The 23,204-nt window shown below is 46.4% G+C and overlaps 1 protein-coding gene across 1 annotated transcript in view; it reads left to right on the top strand.

Moving 5' to 3' along the window:
• Positions 1–12,615, top strand: part of CFAP276 (cilia and flagella associated protein 276) — a 57,922-nt gene extending 45,307 nt beyond the window's left edge. The window contains 1 exon segment of the mRNA XM_085651139.1: positions 12,376–12,615. Within this exon segment, the coding sequence (XP_085507265.1) occupies positions 12,376–12,446 (71 nt within the window). The 3' untranslated portion in view covers positions 12,447–12,615.
• The last annotated feature ends 10,589 nt before the right edge of the window (positions 12,616–23,204 follow it).

Below are 23,204 nucleotides of genomic sequence, written 5' to 3' on the forward strand. Positions count from 1 at the left end.
GCAGACCGTAGTGGGAAGGACAAAATGAAGTCATATGCAGACGCCCGAAGGAGAGCAAGATCACCATCCATTCATGAAGGGGACTGCGTAATAGTCAAGCAGGAACAGCACAGGAAAACGGACTGTAATTTTAGAGCGGAGCCTTTGACAATTACTCAGAAAAAGGGTACCATGGTGACTGCTGAGTCCGACAGCCGGAGGGTCACCAGGAACATATCACATTTTCAAAAGTGCACTCCAGTCATGAGAGAGTCGCTCCAGAAGATGTTGGGGCAACCTGGAAGTGAAGGGAGAGGACAACAGGCAGTGGCGAGCGAGGGTCAACATCCTGATACTCTGGGAGAATCGGAGTCTGGAGCAGAGACCATGTCGCTCCGACCTCGACGGGATCTCCACAGACCGAAAAGACTAATTGAAGAACTATAAACAAGTCAGTCATTTCATTTTGTTAAAAACGGGGAAGATGTAGAATATGAGCGGTGTAGTTGTTCTGTGGGTGGAGTCAGGGGGGAACAGGAAGAGGAGGAGAGACACGAGGAAAGGGCAGTTAGAGTAGGGACGGGGACCGGGCATGAAGCAAATAATAAAGCTGTCCATTAAAGAAGAGTCTGTGTCGTAGTATCTGTGACCACAAGACATGACAACGTGAGAGGCGAGTGTCTGTCTGGAGTTTGTGGTCTCTTTGTCATGAAGTTCATGGTATGACAGCTCTCATTATGAGAGCTCGGGTCTGGAAGACTTTTATTATCCTGCTAATTGCCCTAAAATGTGTTGCTTGATGACCAGAAACTGGTCCTGCCTTATTGATTCAAGTTTAATAATAACCTTTGCTGGTGAATAGAACGGTACACAAATTGTAAGCAAGGCCAGCCAGAAAGTTTGCTGCTTTAGATCAATACACCAGAATACTCCGAGGTGCACAGTCATAAATTCAATCATAACGTTTTTAACACATACATTTCAGCTTTAACTTATACCACCTATCAATATATAGATTTGATTTCATTTAGGTTTTTATATAGCGCAAACATATACCTGGAGGTGTCCTGGCGCAAAGGTAACAAGGTAGAGAGAGAAGCCAGTGATTCTTGGCTCCCAAAACGCCATGTTTTTGAAGACTTCTGAAAACTCAAAAGGGAGGGTGCAGCTTTTATTTCCAGAAGTTCCAGTTCCTCCCCCAAAAAAAAGTTTATAAGGGGGCACCACCAGACTTCTGGCTCTGGTGGAACGAAGAGTGCTCTCAGGGACATATCTTCTGAGTTTCTCTCTTAAAAAGGTAGGGCCCGATCCCTGAAGCGCTTTGTGAGTGATACAGAGGGCTTTAAACACTATTCTCGTTTGAACAGGGAGCCAGTGTAGGCTCACCAGAGCTTGAGAGGCCTAATGAAATCTGGGGATTTTCACTAGCAACGTAGCCACTGATGCATACTTTCCAGTGGCCTGCAAGTAAACCTATCTCTGCAGCCAACCTGAAGCCCACTGGGGATACATCTGAGGCAAAGATAAACAAAACAATTATTGTAGAGATTAATTTAGGAAGTTAAGACCTCTTGTACAAAGGAAGAATTTAGAGAAGGATAAAAAAAGAACAAGAGGAAGAATAAAAGAAAAGGGAAATTGAGAGAAAGAAAGAAATTAGAAAAAGAAGGAAAGAAAGAAAGAAAATGAGAAAGTGATAAAATACAGAAAGAACACGCAGAAAGATAACAAGCATTGAAAATGCAATAGGTCTCGCCTTTAATTAAGTTAAAGCAGTTTGCTTTGCTAATGGTGTTGTATAGCAAAGCAAATGGCTTTAACTTAATGAAAGGCGAGACCTATTGCATTTTTAATGCTTGTTAATTTTTGTAGCACACACAGCCTGGGACACTTTTTGCAAAAAAAGTGCTCAAGTGAAGGAGGAATTCTGCCACAGTGTTGAAAAATGGAAGGGATGAGAATGCACAGGATTGCCAACTTGATTTGCTTTTGAATATTTGCCAAGCGCAGCTGGGTTTACAATATAAAACCAACTGCAACAATTCAAAAGGCATGGCGCAGACTGGTACAGGAGAAGATTGAAGACGGCCAGATGTATGCTGGAGGAATTCCCATCTGCACAATGTAGGCCTTAGAAGAGGCAGCTCCTGCTTCATTCTGAATCCAATGAACTGGAACGCTGCTCTGGCTCTGAGGGTGAAAGGAACTAGGACCCGACCAGAAGAAGCATGCATGCTGTTTGGAACTTCTTCACTGAGGCAGAAATGTATGTAAGATCGTAGGAACAGAGAAGAAAAAACAGCAGGATCAGTGGGGAGAAGCACGTTTCTTATCTGAACGCTTGTCGTCTGATTTCCAAGGAACATTCCCTGGATGTTTTGGAACTTGTGGAGTACCAGAGAACAAGTTACTGCCCCAGCGACCTGGTCCTTTATTGATTGACCACTTTCATAACCAGGACTCCTGTTGCAAGTGAAACCGTGATTTTAAATGGCAACACTCCCTCAAACAGACGCTATTTTGAAACTATTTCTTGGCTTCAGGGCCTCGCAATGCACTGCTGCCTCTTACTAGCCCCGTTTGGAGACTTACGGTGAGTGCTTTGGTGTGTATAAATACTTATTAACAGAAACTGTCTTTGCTGAATTTGCAATTTGGTTTTATACTTCATATCATATGACATGCTTCCTCTAGGGTTGCTCTATCGTGAGTACCAATCCTGATGCTCCACAGGCTCTGTGTGATCTCTTAGAGATCTTTTTTGTTGTTTCCTGCTGTTAGGTATTGACTGGGATAACTAGAGCCCAGAACGGATGGCATTAAAATTATGTCAGATTATGGATTGCCAGTGTGTACGCTTCTTGAAGTAATAAATAAAAAGCTATGTTGCACAAGATTAAAAGCAAAAACTGTGTATAAGGATGTTAACACTATTACTCTTACTCCTGATTGGGCAACATTTTTAGCCCGTCCGTTGAACTCGGACATCTGCACGCTTTAATCAGGACCTACCTGGTGGCCTTCCAATAGCTACTCTATTTAGGCCACACCTCTTTGGTGGTAGTAGCTAAGGATCCCACCTTACAACCTCGTGTTTGTTATAATCATTGCTATCCTGAAGGAGAATGAGACAAAAACAATGCTAACATGTATTCATTCTTAAGATCATGGCACATTAGGTCCATATTTCTACCACCAAAAAAGCAACACCCGAAGTAGAACACACTTGCAATAAAATTCTGTGACACCTGCTTACCTATATCTAAACCTCAACCGTTTTCCAGGTACTGATCGGAAGAGCACAGCTCCTACCCTGTGCACTACGGTGCAGGATGCTGTGGAACAGTAAAGCAAACCAGCGGAGTTTAGACTGAGGTAGGTAAATAATCAGTTGCAGGTGATAGTAAGCACTGGTATTTAAGCATTCTTATAATAAAAACAAGGTATTGTACGAGGGGCCAACTTAGCGTTCCAATTTAGTTCTACTTTGAGAATTCATAATTTTACCGCTAACGCAACAACAACGGGAGTTGCTCTTTGAAATTAATCATTTCACTAATGAAAGACTTGGCGATGACACCTAAAGTGTAAAATAATGTACATGCGGTTGATGGCGTGGCTTCGCACTGCATCAAGAAAGTAGCGTTTTGATTTCGCTCTGTGGGTCGGAGCAAACATACGCCCGATAATCCTGCTCCACCGCTCGTTTTTTGGTGGCATCTGGATGTGAGCAGCTTATGAGCAATCCTGTACCCAGTGGATGAGGCCAGGGCATGCCGCGGTGCCTAGTGAGAGAGCACTGGACGAAGACCACCCGAACCGGGTCTGTGCCGGCAGCCTCTGCCTGAGACTCCCGGCACCTAAGGTGTGGTGTCGCTGCATACCCTTGATCACCCGGGAGGTGTGCTGCACGGAGTTGGGCCAGGGCCCCCTGGGTTCGGACCTGGGGCCGCCGGGGGGCACCCGGCGGATCATGTTGGCTTCTGGTCATGCCTGCGGCCTAGTTGTGACCTACCTGACATTGTGTAGGGCTGACCGGTACTATCTGCCGGCACATCTAAGCACTGTGATCTCGCCAGTAACAAAAGCTGCATGTAGAGGTGCCCTGTCTTCTCCCCGCCCTCTCCTGATGACTCGTAAGTGCGGTGCATCCTATACACATCTTTTTTTGCCTACTACGCACTGCGTGAGGCCTCTCGACAACACTGAAAGCTGGGCTTGCCCTTTCATTGCTAGAGGTACAACACGTTAAATGCTTGCTGCCAGTCGCAGCCGGCATAACGGGTGGGTGGGGAGGCGGAAATGGGGTCGTCATGGGGGATTGGGGGAGGCGTTCGTTTAATTAAAAAAAAAATTACAAAAACGTACAGTCCGGCTTCTGGATGGGTCCCGGCTCCCGCCGTCCTGCGTTTTCACTGCCTGCAGCTCACGTCACCAGCAAAGGCAGCCTCCCTCCAGGCTCCACCAATCACAAGTGGTGAGGCGCATTGGAGCGCGCCTCACCCGGGCCATTTTCTCTATGTAGGCTGCTGCATGAGAAAACAAGCATGGTCCCAAAAGCGAAAGAGGACCACGCTGCAGCCGGATCTCTTGTCTTTATGGGGCCATATGTTTGAAACACATGGCCCCATAAAGATAAGAAATCCTTTGCGACTTGAACGGAAAGCAGGCGAGCCCGTCCAAGTGGGACGGCAGACAAAGCCAATGGGAGGTAACACACAAAGCTCTTTTCCAATGGCTGGCTACCGTTTAGCATAAACGGTGACGCCGGCCAATGGAAAAGAGGGGCGGGGCTTAAAGCCCTTTACTGAAAGTCCTCAAAAACATTAAATCTCGCCGAGCGCGCTGCGCATGTGCGCAGCAACGCTAGGCAAGACCTAAAAAGGAGCAAGGAGGAAGGAATGGAGGAAGGCAGTAGGAAAGGAAAAGATGAAGAGGAAGGAAGGAGAGAAAGAATGGCAAGGATGTAGGAGAAAAAGAAAGAAGGGGCAAAGGAATCGAAGAGAGAAGGAACAAACATAAATGAAGAATAGAGTGAAAGGAAGAAAGAACAAATTGGAGGAGAAAAGGAACTAAGGAAGGAAAGATGGAAAGGAAATGAAAAATAAAGCAGAAGGATGAAAAAAAAAGAAGGACTGAAAAAGCACAGTAAAGAATGTGAGATGGAGACACAAGAAAAGGGGAGCACGAGAGAAAGGAAGCAAAGAATGAACATAAGAGGGGAAAAAATGTTTTGAAAGCAAGAAAAGAATAATGGGCAGAAGTTATAAAGGAAATGAGAGGCAACAAAAAGAGTAAGTAAGTAGAGTGAGAAAAGAAAAGAGCGAAGAAAGGAAATATTGAAGAGAAGGAGGGAAGGAAATTAACAGCAAGAAAGAGAGGAAGAAAGGAGGGGGAGAGAAAAGGAAGAACAGGAGGGGACAAGAAATAAAGTCACTTGACTGGGCAAGATGGCCGCGGAGTAGGAGCTTCGCCGAGGAGCTCCCGGTTTGGGAATTCCAAGTTGGTTAATATCCCCGTTTAAACCTGCTCACTGGCCATCCCCCCACTTGCCCCTAGGCCTTAATGCGCTCTTCTACAGAAACTGACCGTGAAAGCAGAATCAGGCATTTATCTTACCTGCTGGATCGGCCGATGCGGTTGTCCTGGATCGATTCCCGACACTGACTCCGTCGCTGCTCATCGCATCTCTTGTTCCTGGATCGGTCTGCCGCTGTGGAGCTTGGTCATTCCGGAGCGAGCCCCCGGCGTCTGCAGCTGCTGCCCCCCCCCCCCCCAACACCTCGTGCTTTTGCCTCAATGTCGCCAGTTTGCCCTGTTGATTGCTGGGGGGCTGCGGTGACCGGGCACATTGGCTTTCTGTCCCCATGCTGAGGCCGCGAGTGCTGCCAACCCGCGGACCTGTTCGGAGACCTGTTGCCCGACGGTGGGCACCGACACCATCCGACCGCCGACGCTGGCCCCTTTGGCTGCCCTTTCATCCCTGACTGGAGCCCGGGTTGCCTAGCGCTGTTCACCTGCGCGTTGCAGCCCCTGGCGCCAGGCTTCTGATGCCGCTGCCGCCGTTTCTTCACGGCTCTGCCCAGTGCTCGACTGACCGATGGGGGCTTGCAAGTGGGGACCCGCTTTTCCCGGAGGGTTGGTGTCTCTGGCTGTAAGTGGATGACCCTTGATGCCAGGACCCCACACTGTGTCTTCCTGGCAGACGTCGCCCTCTGTTGCGATCCCGCCTGATGGCCTGTCTCTGCCGCGTCGCCTGGGATCCTTTGTCACACGGCAGGCAGAACAAACGCCGATTGTGCGGCCCTTCCGCCTATGCACGTTTCAAGGCGCGCCAGGTATTTCTATCGTCTCTGAGCAATTTGAACCTTTTAGAGGCTCGTCGGTCAAAGTTCCCCAGCACCTAAAATGGCGGCGCTTTAAAAATAATACGGGGCATTTCTCACTGCTCCTGGTACTTTACCATACCGCAAATTAGGTGTTCTTGCAAGCGTCTTTAAACGAATAGCATTGCAGTCCTGGAGAGTGTGTTTGTCATCTAGGTCTGCGTACAGCTCCTTTATGTATCTATTGCCGATCAATGCATGACTCCAAAATGGCGACATGTTAAGACATTCTCGATCACCCCTCAGTGCCTGACCTTAAGATGGCGGTGCTACAAAACTTTATTGATTACACCTTGTTTAGCCACTCCTGATATGTTAAGAGCGGCATCACAGTATAATTGTTGCTCATTGAAGATCCGCCTGACTCTTAATTTGCGGTGCTACAATATATTGTTTACAACTTAACTCTCTTTTTCTGGTATGTGGAGAGTGGCATTCCTGACTTTTGTTGCCCACTTTAAGACCCTCTTTAATAATGGGTTCAGTGAAGACTTCTACATTACTTGTACACTTGAAACGCAGAATCGTGCCCGAGATGCCGCCCCGCCCTGGTGATTGATGAGTAACACTCCGGAGAGACCAGTCTCAGTCACTATAGTTCCATCACGCCTTCGTACCCATCCCATCCCCTCTGCTGCCTATTTGTCCCTTTTTAATCATATAGTGCCCTACCCTAACCAACATGTCAGGTCCTGGCCTGACTGTGACGGGGGAAAACTCTTATACTCTGGTCTACCCCCCCCCCCAAACTCTCCAAAACCGCTGCTAAATCATTCAAGCACGCCACCCTAAAAAGCCACCCTGAGATGCTGATATCCGACCTGCGCTACAGCGTGGACATCGGCATAGGCATTAATGACCTTATCTTCTACTCCAGAAGAACCGCCTCCTGGCGCAAAACCTTTGCGCACCTTCTTAATGTTCGCTCAACCAGTTACATTCCATACGGCACCAAGCTCACAATAGCACCCTCCTCAACCCTGCGAGCTGACCTCACCATCACCTTCTACAAAAACGGCATTGTTCTGATCCAAGCCTCAACCAATAACCTCAATAAATTTGCAGACCTTTTCACCCTCCTCAGAAACCATGTGCACAACACCGACAGGGTAACTAACATCCGCACCAATGACCCGCCATCCTGCCAGCCTAACGTGCCTAGCCAACCACATACGCCCCCTCCTAGGACTTCCAACACAGTTCATCCTACCCTCCCCAGCGTGTCTTCTGACCCGGACTACAGAATCTCCCCTACACCTTTGACCTCCTCCCACCTAGCGCCTCCCACTGACTGGGAGACTGGTACGTTCCCAAAGACCCCTGATTCAGATCGAGCTGGCCCTCTAATGTTTCTCAACACTGATCACGCTAACCTTTATAGCATGTCCCCCGCACCACAAATATAGTCGCTCCTAGACCTCTGGCCAACTCCCCACCAGCCATCCACACGAACCGTGAGTTTTGTACGCCTCCAAAGACCCTCAATTCAGCTCGAGCCAACCCTTCTCCCCTTCCACCTATGCATGCCGCTTGTACTGCTCCTGAATCGATGCCCCCCTGCCCTCTAGCACCTCCAGCACCTCCCCCTTATATTGATCTCGAAACCCTGCACTCCAGAGCGGCCAAACTAACTCAGAGCATCCATATCTTCATTCTGGACCTAATGAACCTCCTTCACCTTGCCGAACTCTCCCTTGCTAACCTCAAGCCCCCGCTGATATCCACCCCCCCATGTCACAGAGCCTCCCAAGCACCCACTACCGCTACCCTTGAGATACCTTCGCCCGCGCAAGTAACCTTGCCACCTTTCAGAGGAGGAATCCCGAGCTCTCGCCCTCTCTTACAACTCTCCCACTGCCACCTCAATTTCACTAGACCTCCCCGAAAACGAAATTCTAGCCATCCTCCAAGACCACAACTCTGTCCAAGTCATCCCTTGTCCACTAGATGCGAGTTACGAACATACCATCAGCACGGTCACCATCAACCCCAACAGGTCAGCTACCCACCGTAACAGAAGTGTGGTTAAAAGCAACCTTGCGCCTATACTCCTGTCCGCCCAGACCCCTGACACTCCCCCCGACCCCCCCATCTGGTCTCTTAATCAACTGCCGATCGGCAGTTAAGCACGCCGCCGATATTGCTGATCTCATCCTGAACAAAAATTTAGACCTAGCAATACTAACTGAATCATGGCTCAACGAATACTCTTCTCCTTGCCTGGATCTATTAGTCCCTCCCAACTACAATACTGCTAGACTGGACAGACAATCCAGCAGGAAAGGAGGAGGCATCGCCTGCATCTACCGATCTAACCTCCTTGTCACAGAACTCACGGCGGACACCACTGACTCCTGCGAACACCTCGCCCTCTCCATTTGCAGCAACTCAATACAACTGTGCAATTTGCACATCTTTTACCACCCTCCAGGCTTGAACGACTCTTTCACCGATCACCTCTTGGAAATCATCACAACTAAGATTTCCTCCAATGCTAAAGAGATTTTCCTTGGTGATTTCAACCTGCACTGGAACGATCCTAAGGATCCTCACGTCATCAAAGACCTCCTAACCGATCAAGCCCTGACTCAAGCTTGCTCACTGCCAACTCACTCAAAAGGGGCCACCCAGGACTGGATCATCTCTAAGGAATCATCAGTCAAGCTTATCTCCATAGACCCATGTGACTGGTCTGACCACCACGCCATTGCCTTCCTTTTACCTGGGACCCAGAAGACAAAGGCACCGCAACCGGTGATTCCCAAACGCTGGATCAGACACAACAAGAACCTTGACCACAGGAAACTGGAGGCTCGCTGTAACTCTGACCTCCCCCCCTCGCATATAACTACGGTCAGTGACCTCATTGATCATTACTCAGCAACTATATCGAACATTCTGGATGACCTTGCCCCACTAAAACTAAAAAGAACACAAATCAAAGACAGAAACCCCTGGTTCACTGGATCCCTCAACATGGAGAGGAGATCCTTCCGGCAATCTGAAAGAATTTGGAGACAGCACCCTTCTGCTGTGTATCTAAAACTTCTCTGCCAGGCGAGAAACGCCTAGAACAAGAACATCCACAATTCAAAAAAAGAATACTTCAGATCGGAACTGGGGAATGCCAAGAATAGACCCCGCAAGCTCTTTGAACTGGTCAAACACCAATCAAATAAACTGACTAAAACACCGAAAGAAACTCCTAAGTCTCTAATATCATCTGAGGAATTCTCCTCTTTCTTCACTGATAAAATCACAGCCCTAGGAAATGAACTCAGCGCCGCTACATATTCTCAACCCCTTTCTGACTTGCCCACTCTTTTCGCGCTACCCCCACTGGCCTCACTGAAAAATCAAGCACTCTGGACCGACTTCAAGCACAATGACGAAGACTCTATCTCTAAAATCCTCTCTACCTTAAACCCGAATAAACACTTTAATGACCAGCTACCATCCAACTGCCTCGCTGCTGCCACCCAATTCATTGTCCCTATCTGGACTGCAATAATCAACGCCTCTCTCCAGCAGGGATCGATTCCTGACTCTCTGAAAGCCGGCCAAGTCAACACATCAACAACTTTCACCTACTCGATGACTTCCAATTTGGATTCAGACCGGGGCACAACACTGAAACTACCATGCTCCACATCGTGGACGATGCCCTCCAAGCCCTAGACCAAGGCAAAACCTGCCTTCTAATCCTCCTAGATCTATCCTCGGCCTTCGACACGGTCAACCATGAAAATCTACTCGAACTCTTCAAACTCAGGATGGGTTTGGATGGCTCTGTTTTAGAATGGTTTAGGTCCTTCCTCCACAACCGATGACAGAGATTCCTAATTAACGGCAACCTATCAGCTCCCACCCCGATCACAGTTGGAGTCCCTCAAGGATCAACCCTGTCCCCCACCCTCTTTAATCTTTCCTTAGAGTCGCTTACCGAAGTACTTCGCACCGCTAACATCTCCTACCATATGTACGCGGACGACACACAAATATACCTTAAAATTTCATTGCTCGAGGAGATCCTCTCCCTGAATGAGACCCTGAAACTGACCGTCCAATGGCTCGCCTCTAACCAACTCAAAGTCAATGCAAAGAAAACCGAATTTCTCCTAATCTCCCCTACAAAAGTCAACCCGGAGATTCAAATGTGGATCAAGGCCATCACAGCCTTAAAGTGCCCACCAACCATCGTGGACTCAGCCATATCTCTGGGAATAATCCTCGACTGCAACCTGAACATGTGGGACCACACCAACTCGATGGCTAAATCGCCAGGTTCCACCTGAGCTACCTAAGGAAGCTGAAACCCTTCATCGATACTCCCGACCTAAAAATGGCAGTCCAAGCACTAGTCATCTCTAGACTTGAATATGGCTGTTCCACCCTCTCGGGTTTACCCAAGATCTCCCTGGCACCTTTAAAAGCCTGCAACAACGCGGCCGCCAGACTACTTACCGGCACTAGGAAAATCTACCACATCTCTGCACATCTGAAAGCTTTGAACTGGCTCCCACTCAAGGCCAGAATACAGCTGAAACTGGCATGCATTACACACTAGGCTCTATACGCAAACTCCCCTGCTTATCTTGCACAGAAACTAGTGATGTCTGGAGGAAGCAGGAACTCCAGGTCCGCCAGAGACCTCTTGCTCCCACCTGCCTGTTTTCGGAAAAAAAAACCTACAATCGCGCTTTCTCCGGGGCCGCACCAAGAATTTAGAACTCTCTCCCACCTGCCATCAGAAGAATCCCTTCTCTGGCACGCTTCAAAAAGGAGGCCAAAACTTTCCTCATGGGTAAATTCCTCACCTAATCTCTGCCTTCAACCACCACAGTGTGCCTAACTAATCTAAGACTATCGCCTTTGCCTCAGATCACCTACTCATTCCACCAAGAAACTGTGGGGTTGTATACTGATTAACTGTAATTGTAGCTATACACGTGTCCCTCTATTCCCCTATGTGTCCAGCATTGTGTATACTTCTGTATTTCTAAGCCATTTTTGTTCACTCCTGTAAACCTTGTAAAGCGCTCTGATACCCTCCCGGGTCAAGTTCACACTCTATAAAACACTAAAATAAATAAATAAATAAATAAATAGGAAGAGAGAAAGATATAAAGGCATAAATGAAGAAAGAATAAAAGGAAGAAAGCAACATAAACGAAAAAAGTCAGTGTAGTGCAACTTTGATAAATTCACCCTTAATACAGCATAATAAGCCTCAGAATATTTTAAATTAAGTTTGATGGGTTTAATTAAATAAACCTTCATAGAGGCAATATTCATCAGCATGAATGTTTATAAACAGTGTGCTGTGACAATTATTTATGATCAGGCATCTTCCCAGACAGCAGCACAGGGTTGTTTATTTAAGAGCAGAATGGGCAGTGTGCTTCTCCAGTCACCTTCCTCTGCGTCACAGGGCAAAAGCTCAAAAATGCAGCTGGGAGACACCTACTGTTAAAATCATCGGCGGCAGCAAGCTACTGCAACAGATACTACGAGCAGCTTGCGATCAGTCTGTAGGATACTTATGGCCTAATCACAAAGATTCATACTTGTTCAGATATTGTAATTGGATGACCTAAGTCAGTTAGAATGGGAGAAATAAAGCAAATCCTCTGTCCCCCCAGCATCGGGAAGGTGCAGGATATTGGAGCAAATCAATCATTACAAGTGTCTGTAGGTATGGGCTTGCGTAAAAAGTTATTGGTGGATGCATAGAAACCCCCATGCACCACCCATCAAACAACTCCCTGACACAAAGTAACGCAAGGCAGCACAATACGCTGCATTTCTTTTGGTTTACAAAGCAACACAGAGATTTTTCTGTTGCTTTGTAAATACCAAACCCATCGCAAAACCTTTGTAGATCTGGTCCTTAGTGTTGATGCTGCTTCACTGTGTGAGTATTCCTGCCGAATACAGCATAGCTGTTGAATAAAAGCTGTTGATGTGCCTTGTACATGCCTATTAAACTTAGTTTGTATTCTCCCCACAGTGAGCCACCACAGTGCAGCCACCAACAGCAGATACTGCAGGAAGCAAGATGGAGGCTTTTATTCCATTTGATACAATGAAAGACATCGCTGTGAAGACACCACTGACCAACATCTTCTTTCTTTGTCTCTACATCCCGTCTGTACATTAAAATCTGTTGTTGAGCTACCATACGGAGAAGTAAACACGTGTTTTCACACGTCGAAGTACAATAAAAATCTACACTGATGATGGATTTTAACTTTGATTGCTCACCGCTTCTCTTTTTTTCTCCAAGGGGCACCATGGAGCAACAACTGTTAATCATTTCTTCTTGGGGTCGATTGTGTTCAGCTCCATGTTGTATATGATTGTAAAGTACTTAAAGTAGCCCCAACGTTTTCTCCAAGAGTTGAAGAAAACAGGAGTGGAAAAGGAGGGCTTACAGGCAGTAACCTTGTGAATATAAAGTATATCCCTCAAAATGCCTAAAGCACACTGGCTGGCCAAACAGTCATGCAGAGCTGTTGCGGATGAAGCATCAGTTCTGACATTTAATCCATCAGGCACTGCAGAACATCTCAGTCAAAGATCAAGGTGAATAAATCATAAGAAATAAAGAGATCTTCTGTGCAGGTTGGCTTCTTAAAGGGACATGGCATAGGCAGTGCTATTTGAAGCTGGAGACGGAGGCCTCATAGGACTTATTGGGTTGTGTGGTGATTTTTATGTTGGGCAAAAACCAAAGGAAATGATGGACGGAGTGTTGAACATTGCAAGCACTCAGCCCCAGTCAACTGATCTGGGTTTACTCCATCACCGTTCTTTAGCCCACTCTGCCACCCCAGTTCAGACATGACCATATGCAAATCAGTCTGACCCTGTGCCTCATGGGAACAGTCCAGCCCGAACTGCCAAGCCATGTCTTCCCTGGACCAAAAACAAGCTTCCTAGGACCGGTTTCTGGCATTTCAGCCGTCTTCAGCCAGGCATGCTTGAATCCAGTGGCAAAGTGAGCAAGGGACTCACGTCTGAGCATACCCTGCCAACTTATGGCGAACGAAGCAAAAACCAAAGGAAATGATGGACGGAGTGTTGAACATTGCAAGCACTCACCCCCAGTCAACTGATCTGGGTTTACTCCATCACCGTTCTTTAGCCCACTCTGCCACCCCAGTTCAGACATGGCCATATGCAAATCAGTCTGACCCTGTGCCTCATGGGAACAGTCCAGCCCGAACTGCCAAGCCATGTCTTCCCTGGACCAAAAACAAGCTTCCTAGGACCGGTTTCTGGCATTTCAGCCGTCTTCAGCCAGGCATGCTTGAATCCAGTGGCAAAGTGAGCAAGGGACTCACGTCTGAGCATACCCTGCCAACTTATGGCGAACAAAGCAAAAACCAAAGGAAATGATGGACGGAGTGTTGAACATTGCAAGCACTCACCCACGGAGTGTTGAACATAGCAAGCACTCACCTTGTACATGCCTATTAAACTTAGTTTGTATTCTCCCCACAGTGCAGCCACCAACAGCAGATACTGCAGGAAGCAAGATGGAGGCTTTTATTCCATCTGATACAATGAAAGACATCGCTGTGAAGACACCACTGACCAACATCTTCTTTCTTTGTCTCTACATCCCGTCTGTACATTAAAATCTGTTGTTGAGCTACCATACGGAGAAGAAAACACGTTCTTTCACACGTCAAAGTACAATAAAAATCTACACTGATGACGGATTTTAACTTTGATTGCTCACCGCTTCTCTTTTTTTCTCCAAGGGGCACCATGGAGCAACAACTGTTAATCATTTCTTCTTGGGGTCGATTGTGTTCAGCTCCATGTTGTATATGATTGTAAAGTACTTAAAGTAGCCCTAACGTTTTCTCAAAGAGTTGAAGAAAACAGGAGTGGAAAAGGAGGGCTTACAGGCAGTAACCTTGTGAATATAAAGTATATCCCTCAAAATGCCTAAAGCACACTGGCTGGCCAAACAGTCATGCAGAGCTGTTGCGGATGAAGCATCAGTTCTGACATTTAATCCATCAGGCGCTGCAGAACATCTCAGTCAAAGATCAAGGTGAATAAATCATAAGAAATAAAGAGATCTTCTGTGCAGGTTGGCTTCTTAAAGGGACATGGCATTGGCAGTGCTATTTGAAGCTGGAGACGGAGGCCTCATAGGACTTATTGGGTTGTGTGGTGATTTTTATGTTGGGCAAAAACCAAAGGAAATGATGGACGGAGTGTTGAACATTGCAAGCACTCACCCCCAGTCAACTGATCTGGGTTTACTCCATCACCGTTCTTTAGCCCACTCTGCCACCCCAGTTCAGACATGACCATATGCAAATCAGTCTGACCCTGTGCCTCATGGGAACAGTCCAGCCCGAACTGCCAAGCCATGTCTTCCCTGGACCAAAAACAAGCTTCCTAGGACCGGTTTCTGGCATTTCAGCCGTCTTCAGCCAGGCATGCTTGAATCCAGTGGCAAAGTGAGCAAGGGACTCACGTCTGAGCATACCCTGCCAACTTATGGCGAACAAAGCAAAAACCAAAGGAAATGATGGACGGAGTGTTGAACATTGCAAGCACTCACCCCCAGTCAACTGATCTGGGTTTACTCCATCACCGTTCTTTAGCCCACTCTGCCACCCCAGTTCAGACATGGCCATGGAGACGGAGGCCTCATAGGACTTATTGGGGTGTGTGGTGATTTTTATGTTGGGACAGAAGTGATGAGCATGTAAATACAACCTACTTTGTCCTCGCTGATTAAGCCCATTCAGAATGCAGAAAATAACTTGTACAGGGACTTGGTCTGCTTTGAGGCATTTATCATGAGTTAGACTTACTACTTTCAATTAAAATCCTGCAAATGTACCCGCCAACTGCAGGACTGCTCCAGACACCCTCGCTGTCAGTTCTGCAGGCAAATGCATCACATACTCCTTTGCCACTGAGAAAATCACTTGAACTTTCCACCAAGGCCTCCTATTGAAAATAAACCTGAACTCCCTAAAACTAGAGCTATTCATGCAGCGTTAAGCATAAGCACATGGCATCTATGCACACTCTTCCTGGTCACCATTTAGGCCCGGATTCACTAAGGCTTTGCATCATCGTAAAGTGACACAACATGACATATTAGTATTAACAAGGTGCTCTTTTCTCAGCACCAAAAGAATTTTGCATCACTTTTTGTCAAGGGGGTGTTACTGCGGTAATAATGCTTAGGCTGATCAACGTAAACAATCAGGTTTTGACATAAAGCCTGATCCACTAAGCTAGCCAGACTAAGCTTTGCGTCAAAAACAAATGCATCCTTGAAACAGATGCTAACAAGACATGTATTAATTTCTGGAAAAAAAACATTGTATTAAATGTGTGCTAAAGTACACAGCCAACATATCTTATGTGGGATCCGTCGATGTTTGTCTAGACACAGGAATTTGTACCAGAAGGGTATACTTCCGTTACAAATCCAATACCAGACCACACACACAGACGTCTGCACTGTGGAGTACCAAATGTAATAGTGTGTAGTGCAAAGCAGCCACGTTGGAGCACCACCACCAGGGTTAACAGCAGCAGCACACCAATCTTAGTAGACATGGCTCTGCTCTGTGTTTTCCCCATTGGGCAAAGCACCACAGCAAAACTGGTTGTTGAAAAAATAGTAAATCTGCTCCTTAGTTTGTGAAGTGTGCATTATAAATGTTCAATTTGAGTCAATGTTTGTCTTCAGTTTGTTTTGTTGAAAAAAGATCAAACTACATCCTGTGAGGATGACAGCACTGGGGCGAACCGGAAGTGGGGAAAGACTGAGCCGACCCAACCCGGACCGGAAGCAGGCAGCGGTCTAGCGTTGGCCCTAGCGAGCGGGGAGGAGTTTCTGGACAAAGCGGAAGGGAGAGACTCAAAAGACGCGGAAGGTTGGGAAGGAGAGAGCGAGTACGGAGGAAGATGGACGGAGTGTACGAAGAGAAGCAGCGAGGCGGAGGAAAGCGGGAGCGGAGAGGAGCAAAGGAGATGGAGCCAGAAGAGTGTATCGTATACAGCGACCAAACCCAGGGGGCTGCAGGAGGGAGAAAACGCCCCATGTCCCGATGCAACGGTCCTGGAGATGAGCCGTGGCCTAAGGCGAGTACCCCTCTGAGGATCATTCTGGTAGGGGTGGTGGGGAGGTACGGGGAGGTAGGGCACTCAGGTGAAGGTGGTTCGTGTTGTAGAATCCTGCACAACCCTTCCCACACTTAAGAATTGGTGACGGTAGCACTGACCAGACATAAACCCGCAAGACTAGTTATTGACTCGACCTGTTCTTTCTTTTCCCTCCCCTGCCCATCGAGAGTGCCCGAGAGAGCAAGAGAATCCCGGAGAACCCCGACCTGTCCCGACCCTGACTGCCCGGAACCAGGAATCCAGGAGAGAAGCCATCTCCTTCACCTTTGTGTTACCTTTCAGTTGGAACATTTTATTTGCAATCCTGACTAATCCTGTTGCAGGGATTCTGCTCATGCACAGAACTATGCGCAGGAAACCAGGACCTCAGTGAACTGTGGTGTACCAAATAACTCACCTCAGTACCCAGAACCCCTATCCGACTAGCATCAGTGTCTCATTCGTTCTCCGTATCATCTCGAAGCTACCAATGATTAGACAATCCAGAACAAGCGACTTAGAGTACTCTCCGGAATGGTGGGAATCAGAAACACCTTTTCGTTATTATTCTCATATCAGTCCACAACAAGTGTTTATTTTTAACTACGTGCTCTAAGGTGCAGTACTTTGGCCAACATAAGCAGACAAATGATTAAAAACAAAACCATCAGCATTGTTACAATACCATAGAAAATGAAGGGAGAAATCATATTACAAATGATAGTGGAAAACAACCACCCTCCCTTCGCTTGTAAGCTAGTTTTATGAAACTAATAGAAGGTCTCTAGGCTTGAATGGGGAACCCCATACCGTAAATATCAGCTTAGGTGAATCACATCACAGGATCTGCTCTCTGTGTCTGGAAAGGTTTTCTCCAAGTGTCCGAATCATGCATGCAAATGCAATATTAAAGGCATCAGAGTTTCAGATATTTGCAGCTGCGTGCGTGTTATGTCTAGAGCGTGGGCCTATCAACCTGAATTCAAAAGCATACATTGTTATTTGACCTTGACGGCTTCTGCAGACAGTGTTCAGTCTAGGCATGTGAACAACAGATCGTTCTCATGTGAAGAAAAACCAAGCAAGCAGTTTTTCTTGTAATAACAGCTACCTGCAGTGTTGTGTGTAAAAGCAGCAAAAGTGGCAAGATGGCGTTTTACATCTAAAGCGCTTATGCTAACATAGCAATGTGTGCACATAGAACCCCGTCTCCACTACACCCTCCCTTGATCAAGTTTGATTGAGACAGAACCAAGTTCATGTATTGCCAATCCATATAATTGGTAGTGACAGTTCGAAAAACTTGTTGGAAAAAAGTAAAAAATGAAAACATCTCGCAGGGGCGTGACACAGCCAAATGTGGAGTAAAAAAAGAAAAAATTTAAAAATCTGGGTTTGGACGTGCGGAGGATGGACAACTTCCAAGTTAATTCATCAACGTGTAGGCACAATAAGTAGTAACTGCCTCCAAGAGGAAGTCATTATAATGTTCAGTAAAAGAGTCTGCCATCCAGTCAAGTAAAGTAAATGAGCATACATGTTCTTCAATAACTGGAGCCTCTAGCCCAATCGGAGGACAACTTGCGTGTTCTTCAAGATAACTTCTCGCCAAGAAGTCATATGCTGCAGCATATATATCCCAATTCCCTAGGACTCCATGTGCTGCTCCATAGGCCATAATCCCGATGCCAGAACAGTCCAACTCATGAGCCACCAAGGGACTCATTAGTCGATCATAATCCGGGGCAGGAGACACCGTGTTCGAGAGGCACAAATCCAGAGCCCATTCGAATGGACAATCTAGGCAATGGAAAACAGGTTGCACGCAAGTAAAGTAAGAGAACCGGAAGGATAATCCATAGGCTACGCTTAAAGTGGCCAGTGGTAATGTTCCATAGTATTCAAGCATCCGGTTGCGCATTTGAAGCAGCCGGGGCAGGATGTCTTGTGATACAGATCGTGCAGCCATTGCGAACCAAGCAAATCAACAGGAGCACACCAGCAGTCAGGGTGAGAATCAATGGTAGTCCGCCGAAGACGCTGGAAAAAATAGAATGAAAAAATGCCGGTATCACACCAAATATTGTTTGGAAGGAGGTCACGAGGCCGGAGCCCACAACTTTGAAAAAATGCACCAAGCCAGTGGTTGACAAGGTATTGAATATAGTATGAATCAGAGCACCAAAATGAAGGGGGGGGATCAGTATTTAAAAGCGCATGCAACTCGGTGCGGGTGTTTGCCACGTGAAGGACTAATGTTTCACGGGAGGAAGTCAGAGCGACTTCTTTTTGAGACAATAGAGCCCTTATTCTGCTCATCTTGTTGAACTCCGCTTTCAAGGTTGGGATGGAAGGCCAGATGGATACATCCAGTCTCCCATGCGGGGGCGGGAAAAGGAAATTTTTACAACAGACTACGCGTTGTGAGACAGTTACAATGTACGGAATCCCCACTAGCATCCCGCAGCATGCCTCATTATTTAAAAGCAAATAACCACCGTTAGCTAATAAAGTAAAAGTTGGTGTAATTGCTAGCACAGGATTTCCCTTCAGAATGCAAGCTAAATTCGGCGCCTGAACGTTACAGGCGCCATGCAATTGTATGTTTTTACAGACAACTGAGTGATCAGGTGTGGAAGTACATTCCTCTCCTTTTAAATCAACTTCTTTACTGTCTCTCAGGCACCTTTATGTAAATGGGAGTGACCAAACTTCATGCAGGAAAGCAGTACCCAATGGTTCGTATCTGCCTAGGGCATAATGTTTCATACATGAACCGAAATTAAACAATGGAGATGGTAAGGTGATTAAACCGTGGATAAGCCACACACCTGAGTTAGATTCGGCCACAGAGAAAGGCAAAGGTTCCAACTTTTCAATATGCAGTAATGAGTATGTTGCATCCTTCATGGACATGAACTGTTGTTTATCAGTCAGATTAAACGGCAGGAATAAAAATTATGTGTTCATGTAGTCCCAGGGAACTTTCACAGCCTTCAATGTTTGTAAAGTCCATGCAAACTGCATTAGAGAGTGCAATTGTTTTTAACCATGGTATAAAACAGACATCTCATCCTGTACAATATCCACAATAGATGAAACAATATTATCTAATGTGTAAGTTCTGTAAGATAGGGTGTTAATGCTATTATCGATGACAGCTAGCACCTTTTCTAAATTGGCTTGATCAATAGCCCTTAGTCTGAAAGCAGCTTCAATTTGAGATAATTTCCAAACTTCGTTGTAAACAGCATACACCCATCTTTTGGATCTGCCACCCACAGGACCCTTAACAAAATCATTTAAATCCACTTTATCATTCAATTTTGATAAATGAAGTTTAACAGATGCCAAGGTGGAATGTTGCAGCCAGGTCTGACATAACTTCCCTACAGAATAGGTAGTTACAGAATGGGAAGATTCAAATCGGGGGTCCACCCTAACCTGCGTATAGCTAGGGTACAGACCCAGAAAACGATGTTGACAGGAATCTGAACTTTTCTGCCATATTAAACATCCTTCAGGATCTAAGTTGCAAATGTTGAAGGATGTATTAGTAATAAATGACTGCAAAGCATCAAGGGACAGATCCGTGTGATTATCCCATTTTGGATAAGCGCCTAGATCAGACATAGTAGGGGAATTCATCTTTTTAGAAGTAGCCAATCCAAAACAGGTGGTTTGCAAAATGGTAGAATTAAAAAACAGCATGTGGTTTGGGATAAGACAAGCACGATGCAGTGCCTCGTTGCCTTGTACCTGCCAAGCTTTAGAACCCCAAACAGATTTAAGATCAATGGTATCTTTCCATAGCTCATAGCCCCCATAGCCAATTCATCCATAAAGGACTTGGAATACAATAATTTAGTGTGGGTCAGTCTAACTTTGGAAGCTGACTCAGAAGCCAATTTAAAATAAAAGGTTTCAGGTTTAGATACGCTGAAGTCAGTAAAATATGTAAACTTGCTCAGTAGAGTTTTAGAGCTGCCTTCAATTGGTGCTGGACAATGTTTCCATTGTGTATAGTTGACAAAATTCCTAAATGTATTCGCTTTATACAGGAAATGATTGCCATAGTGTTGGTAAGAAAACAACTCCCCGTAGTTCGCTGTGTCTAAATATAAATCTTCAGCATCAAAAGCAGCATAATATTTCAAATCAGAAAAAAGAGCCTCTACCGCTTGGACATCCCAATCATCAGAGCGGATATTTTATTTCACAACATCCCCCATAGAAACACGAAGTACATTGGGGACATTAATCACCTCTGTGGGACCCTGAATTTGAAATTTAACAGCATCCCATACAATCCCATCTAACACAGGCCAGGCAGTAATATTCACAAAAGTCTGGTCACACTTCATGACGTGAGATGAGGAGTGGGGAGCCAAAGTTCCATCAATTAATCTAATTGTAGATCTTTCGGTGAGATAGTATCCATTTACTAGACGGAAAAATACAACCACGAATCCAATGGACATAAACAAAAAAATAGTTATGAGCACCAGCCAAATGTAAGTCCAAGGGGGGGAATTAAAAAATGTCTTTTAAACCAAGCAGCAAAAATAGAAATGGGGCATTGGAAGTCAGAGTTAGTGTCAAATGAAAAACGTGACTGGTCAACTGCACTTGAATGCAAACCAGGCAACGACACATCTGTGGGATAAGTATACTCAGTATCTTCAACTGGTCCACCAGCCGGTGGAGGCAATAAAGGATTAGTAACTTTATGCATCTCGATGGCAATGTCAGGCCTGTTGGTAGTTGCCGGAGCCAAAACAGAATTTCTCAGCATTGCTGGACAAGAGACCGTTGGAGTGATTCTAAGAAGAATCGGCCACTCATTGTAGTTTTACATTGTCAATGGAGATGTACCCGTTATCCTTGCGGCCAGGAAGTGGAGGTAAAATGACTGTTTTTGTACCCTGCACACCAAGCACTGGTACTGGAGCACGATAAGAGGGGCCAAACTCCTTCTTGTTCTCCACCTTCTCACAGACCAGGTCACCAACTCGAGGTAGCCAGCCAACTACCGGAATCTGAAGCGCAGCATCAGTTGTGGAGGGCAAGTGTTCCTTTGCAAGACTGTCTCTGGTCTCTTGTAGATTCTGTAATACAGCAGAGTGATCATCTACGTCAAAGGGTGCGGCCGACGCCGCCATGTCTAGACCATAAAGGTCTGGGACAAACATCTTGATGCCAAAGAGCATTTTGTATGGGGTCCGCCCACCCAGAGACCTTCTAGAAAAATTATTAAGTGCACGTTGAACGTTATACAAATGGGCCAACCAGTTCCTGCCAGTACCTAAAACCCTAGCTGTCAGGGATTGCTTTAAGTCACGGTTCATTCGCTCCACAACACTATTGCCCTCAGGCCGGTATGGAGACGAAAATTTGACTTGGACTCCCAAAGATCTCATGGCATCTTTGTATGTCTTAGAGGCGAACGCTGGACCTTGGTCAGAATGAAGGGTACCACATGCAAAAATTCCCACAAAGACACGGAAATCCCTGATGACAGTTTGAGCATCAGCACTCCGTTGTGGCCAGACCCAAAGAAAAGGTGTGCACGAATCCACTGCAACTAAGATGTACTTATACGCAGTATCAGAGGAGAAAGGAACGCAGTGATCTAAATAAACACACCCATAGTGTAGGAGAGTAGGATCTACACTTATGTTGCCCCCACTTTTATTCTGATGTTAACACTGGTTTCTGGCTATAGTCTGGCTGGGTCCCTGCTAATCAGGGCCCCAGTCTCTGTTCTCTCTAAACGACTTGGAGTGCATATTAGATGCACTAGTGATTGGATACTGTGGTGCCTTATGAGCCCCTAGTATATGGTACCTTAGGTACCAAGGGCATAGGTACATTACAGGCCTACCAGGGGCTGAAGCATGTATTATGCCACCCCTGGGAAGCAGACTAAATCTGACACCTCAGGCCTGCTACTGCAGCCTGGGTGAGGTAGTGTTAGCACTCCTCACAGAGGTATAGGTTCCTATATCTCACCATACACACACATATAAAACTATCAGTCACCCCTAAAGCAGGCCCTATCAATCCTGAGGGCAGGGTGCTTGGTTTACAATGTGAGGGGGTGCCTCTGCCTGAGCAGGGCCCCTCTGCAGCTGGCAAGGTCTATTCCCTGTGGCTGTTTGTGGATGCGGTTAAACCATATAATCTTAAGTGCATTATAACCTCTCGGTAAATGCTAACTTTGGAATGACTGCATCAAAACATGTTGTGTTTGGTGTCAAACAACTTGGAATCATACCCCCACACCAGTAACTGGTGTGGGAGTATGATCCCACCCTTCTAGATGGGACGACATGTACCCACTGTGGAAACACGGTAGAAATCTGAAAGAGCCCTGGCATCACAAAATAGATGCCACCAGCAAAGACACTGGACTGCCCTCCTGCTGCTGACTGAAACTCAGAGTGGAGGAGGCCCAACAATAGGCATCCTGTCACAGGGAGGTGTCACCACCTTCCAGACAGGATTTAGTGTATTGGAGCTGGGTGGGTGCACTCTTAGAGTGCTTTGAAGTCCTGCACTGGGGAAGCAGTAGGCTCCTCTGTGCATATGCCAGCTCAAACCGGTTCAGGGGCTACCAGCCCCTGCTCTGGCGCAAAACTGGGCAAAGGGAAGTGGGTGTAACCACCCACTCCCCTGACCCTCCTA

This window comes from Triturus cristatus, chromosome 1_1 (genome assembly GCF_964204655.1).
Source record: "Triturus cristatus chromosome 1_1, aTriCri1.1, whole genome shotgun sequence".
NCBI classification, from domain to species: Eukaryota; Metazoa; Chordata; class Amphibia; order Caudata; family Salamandridae; genus Triturus; species Triturus cristatus.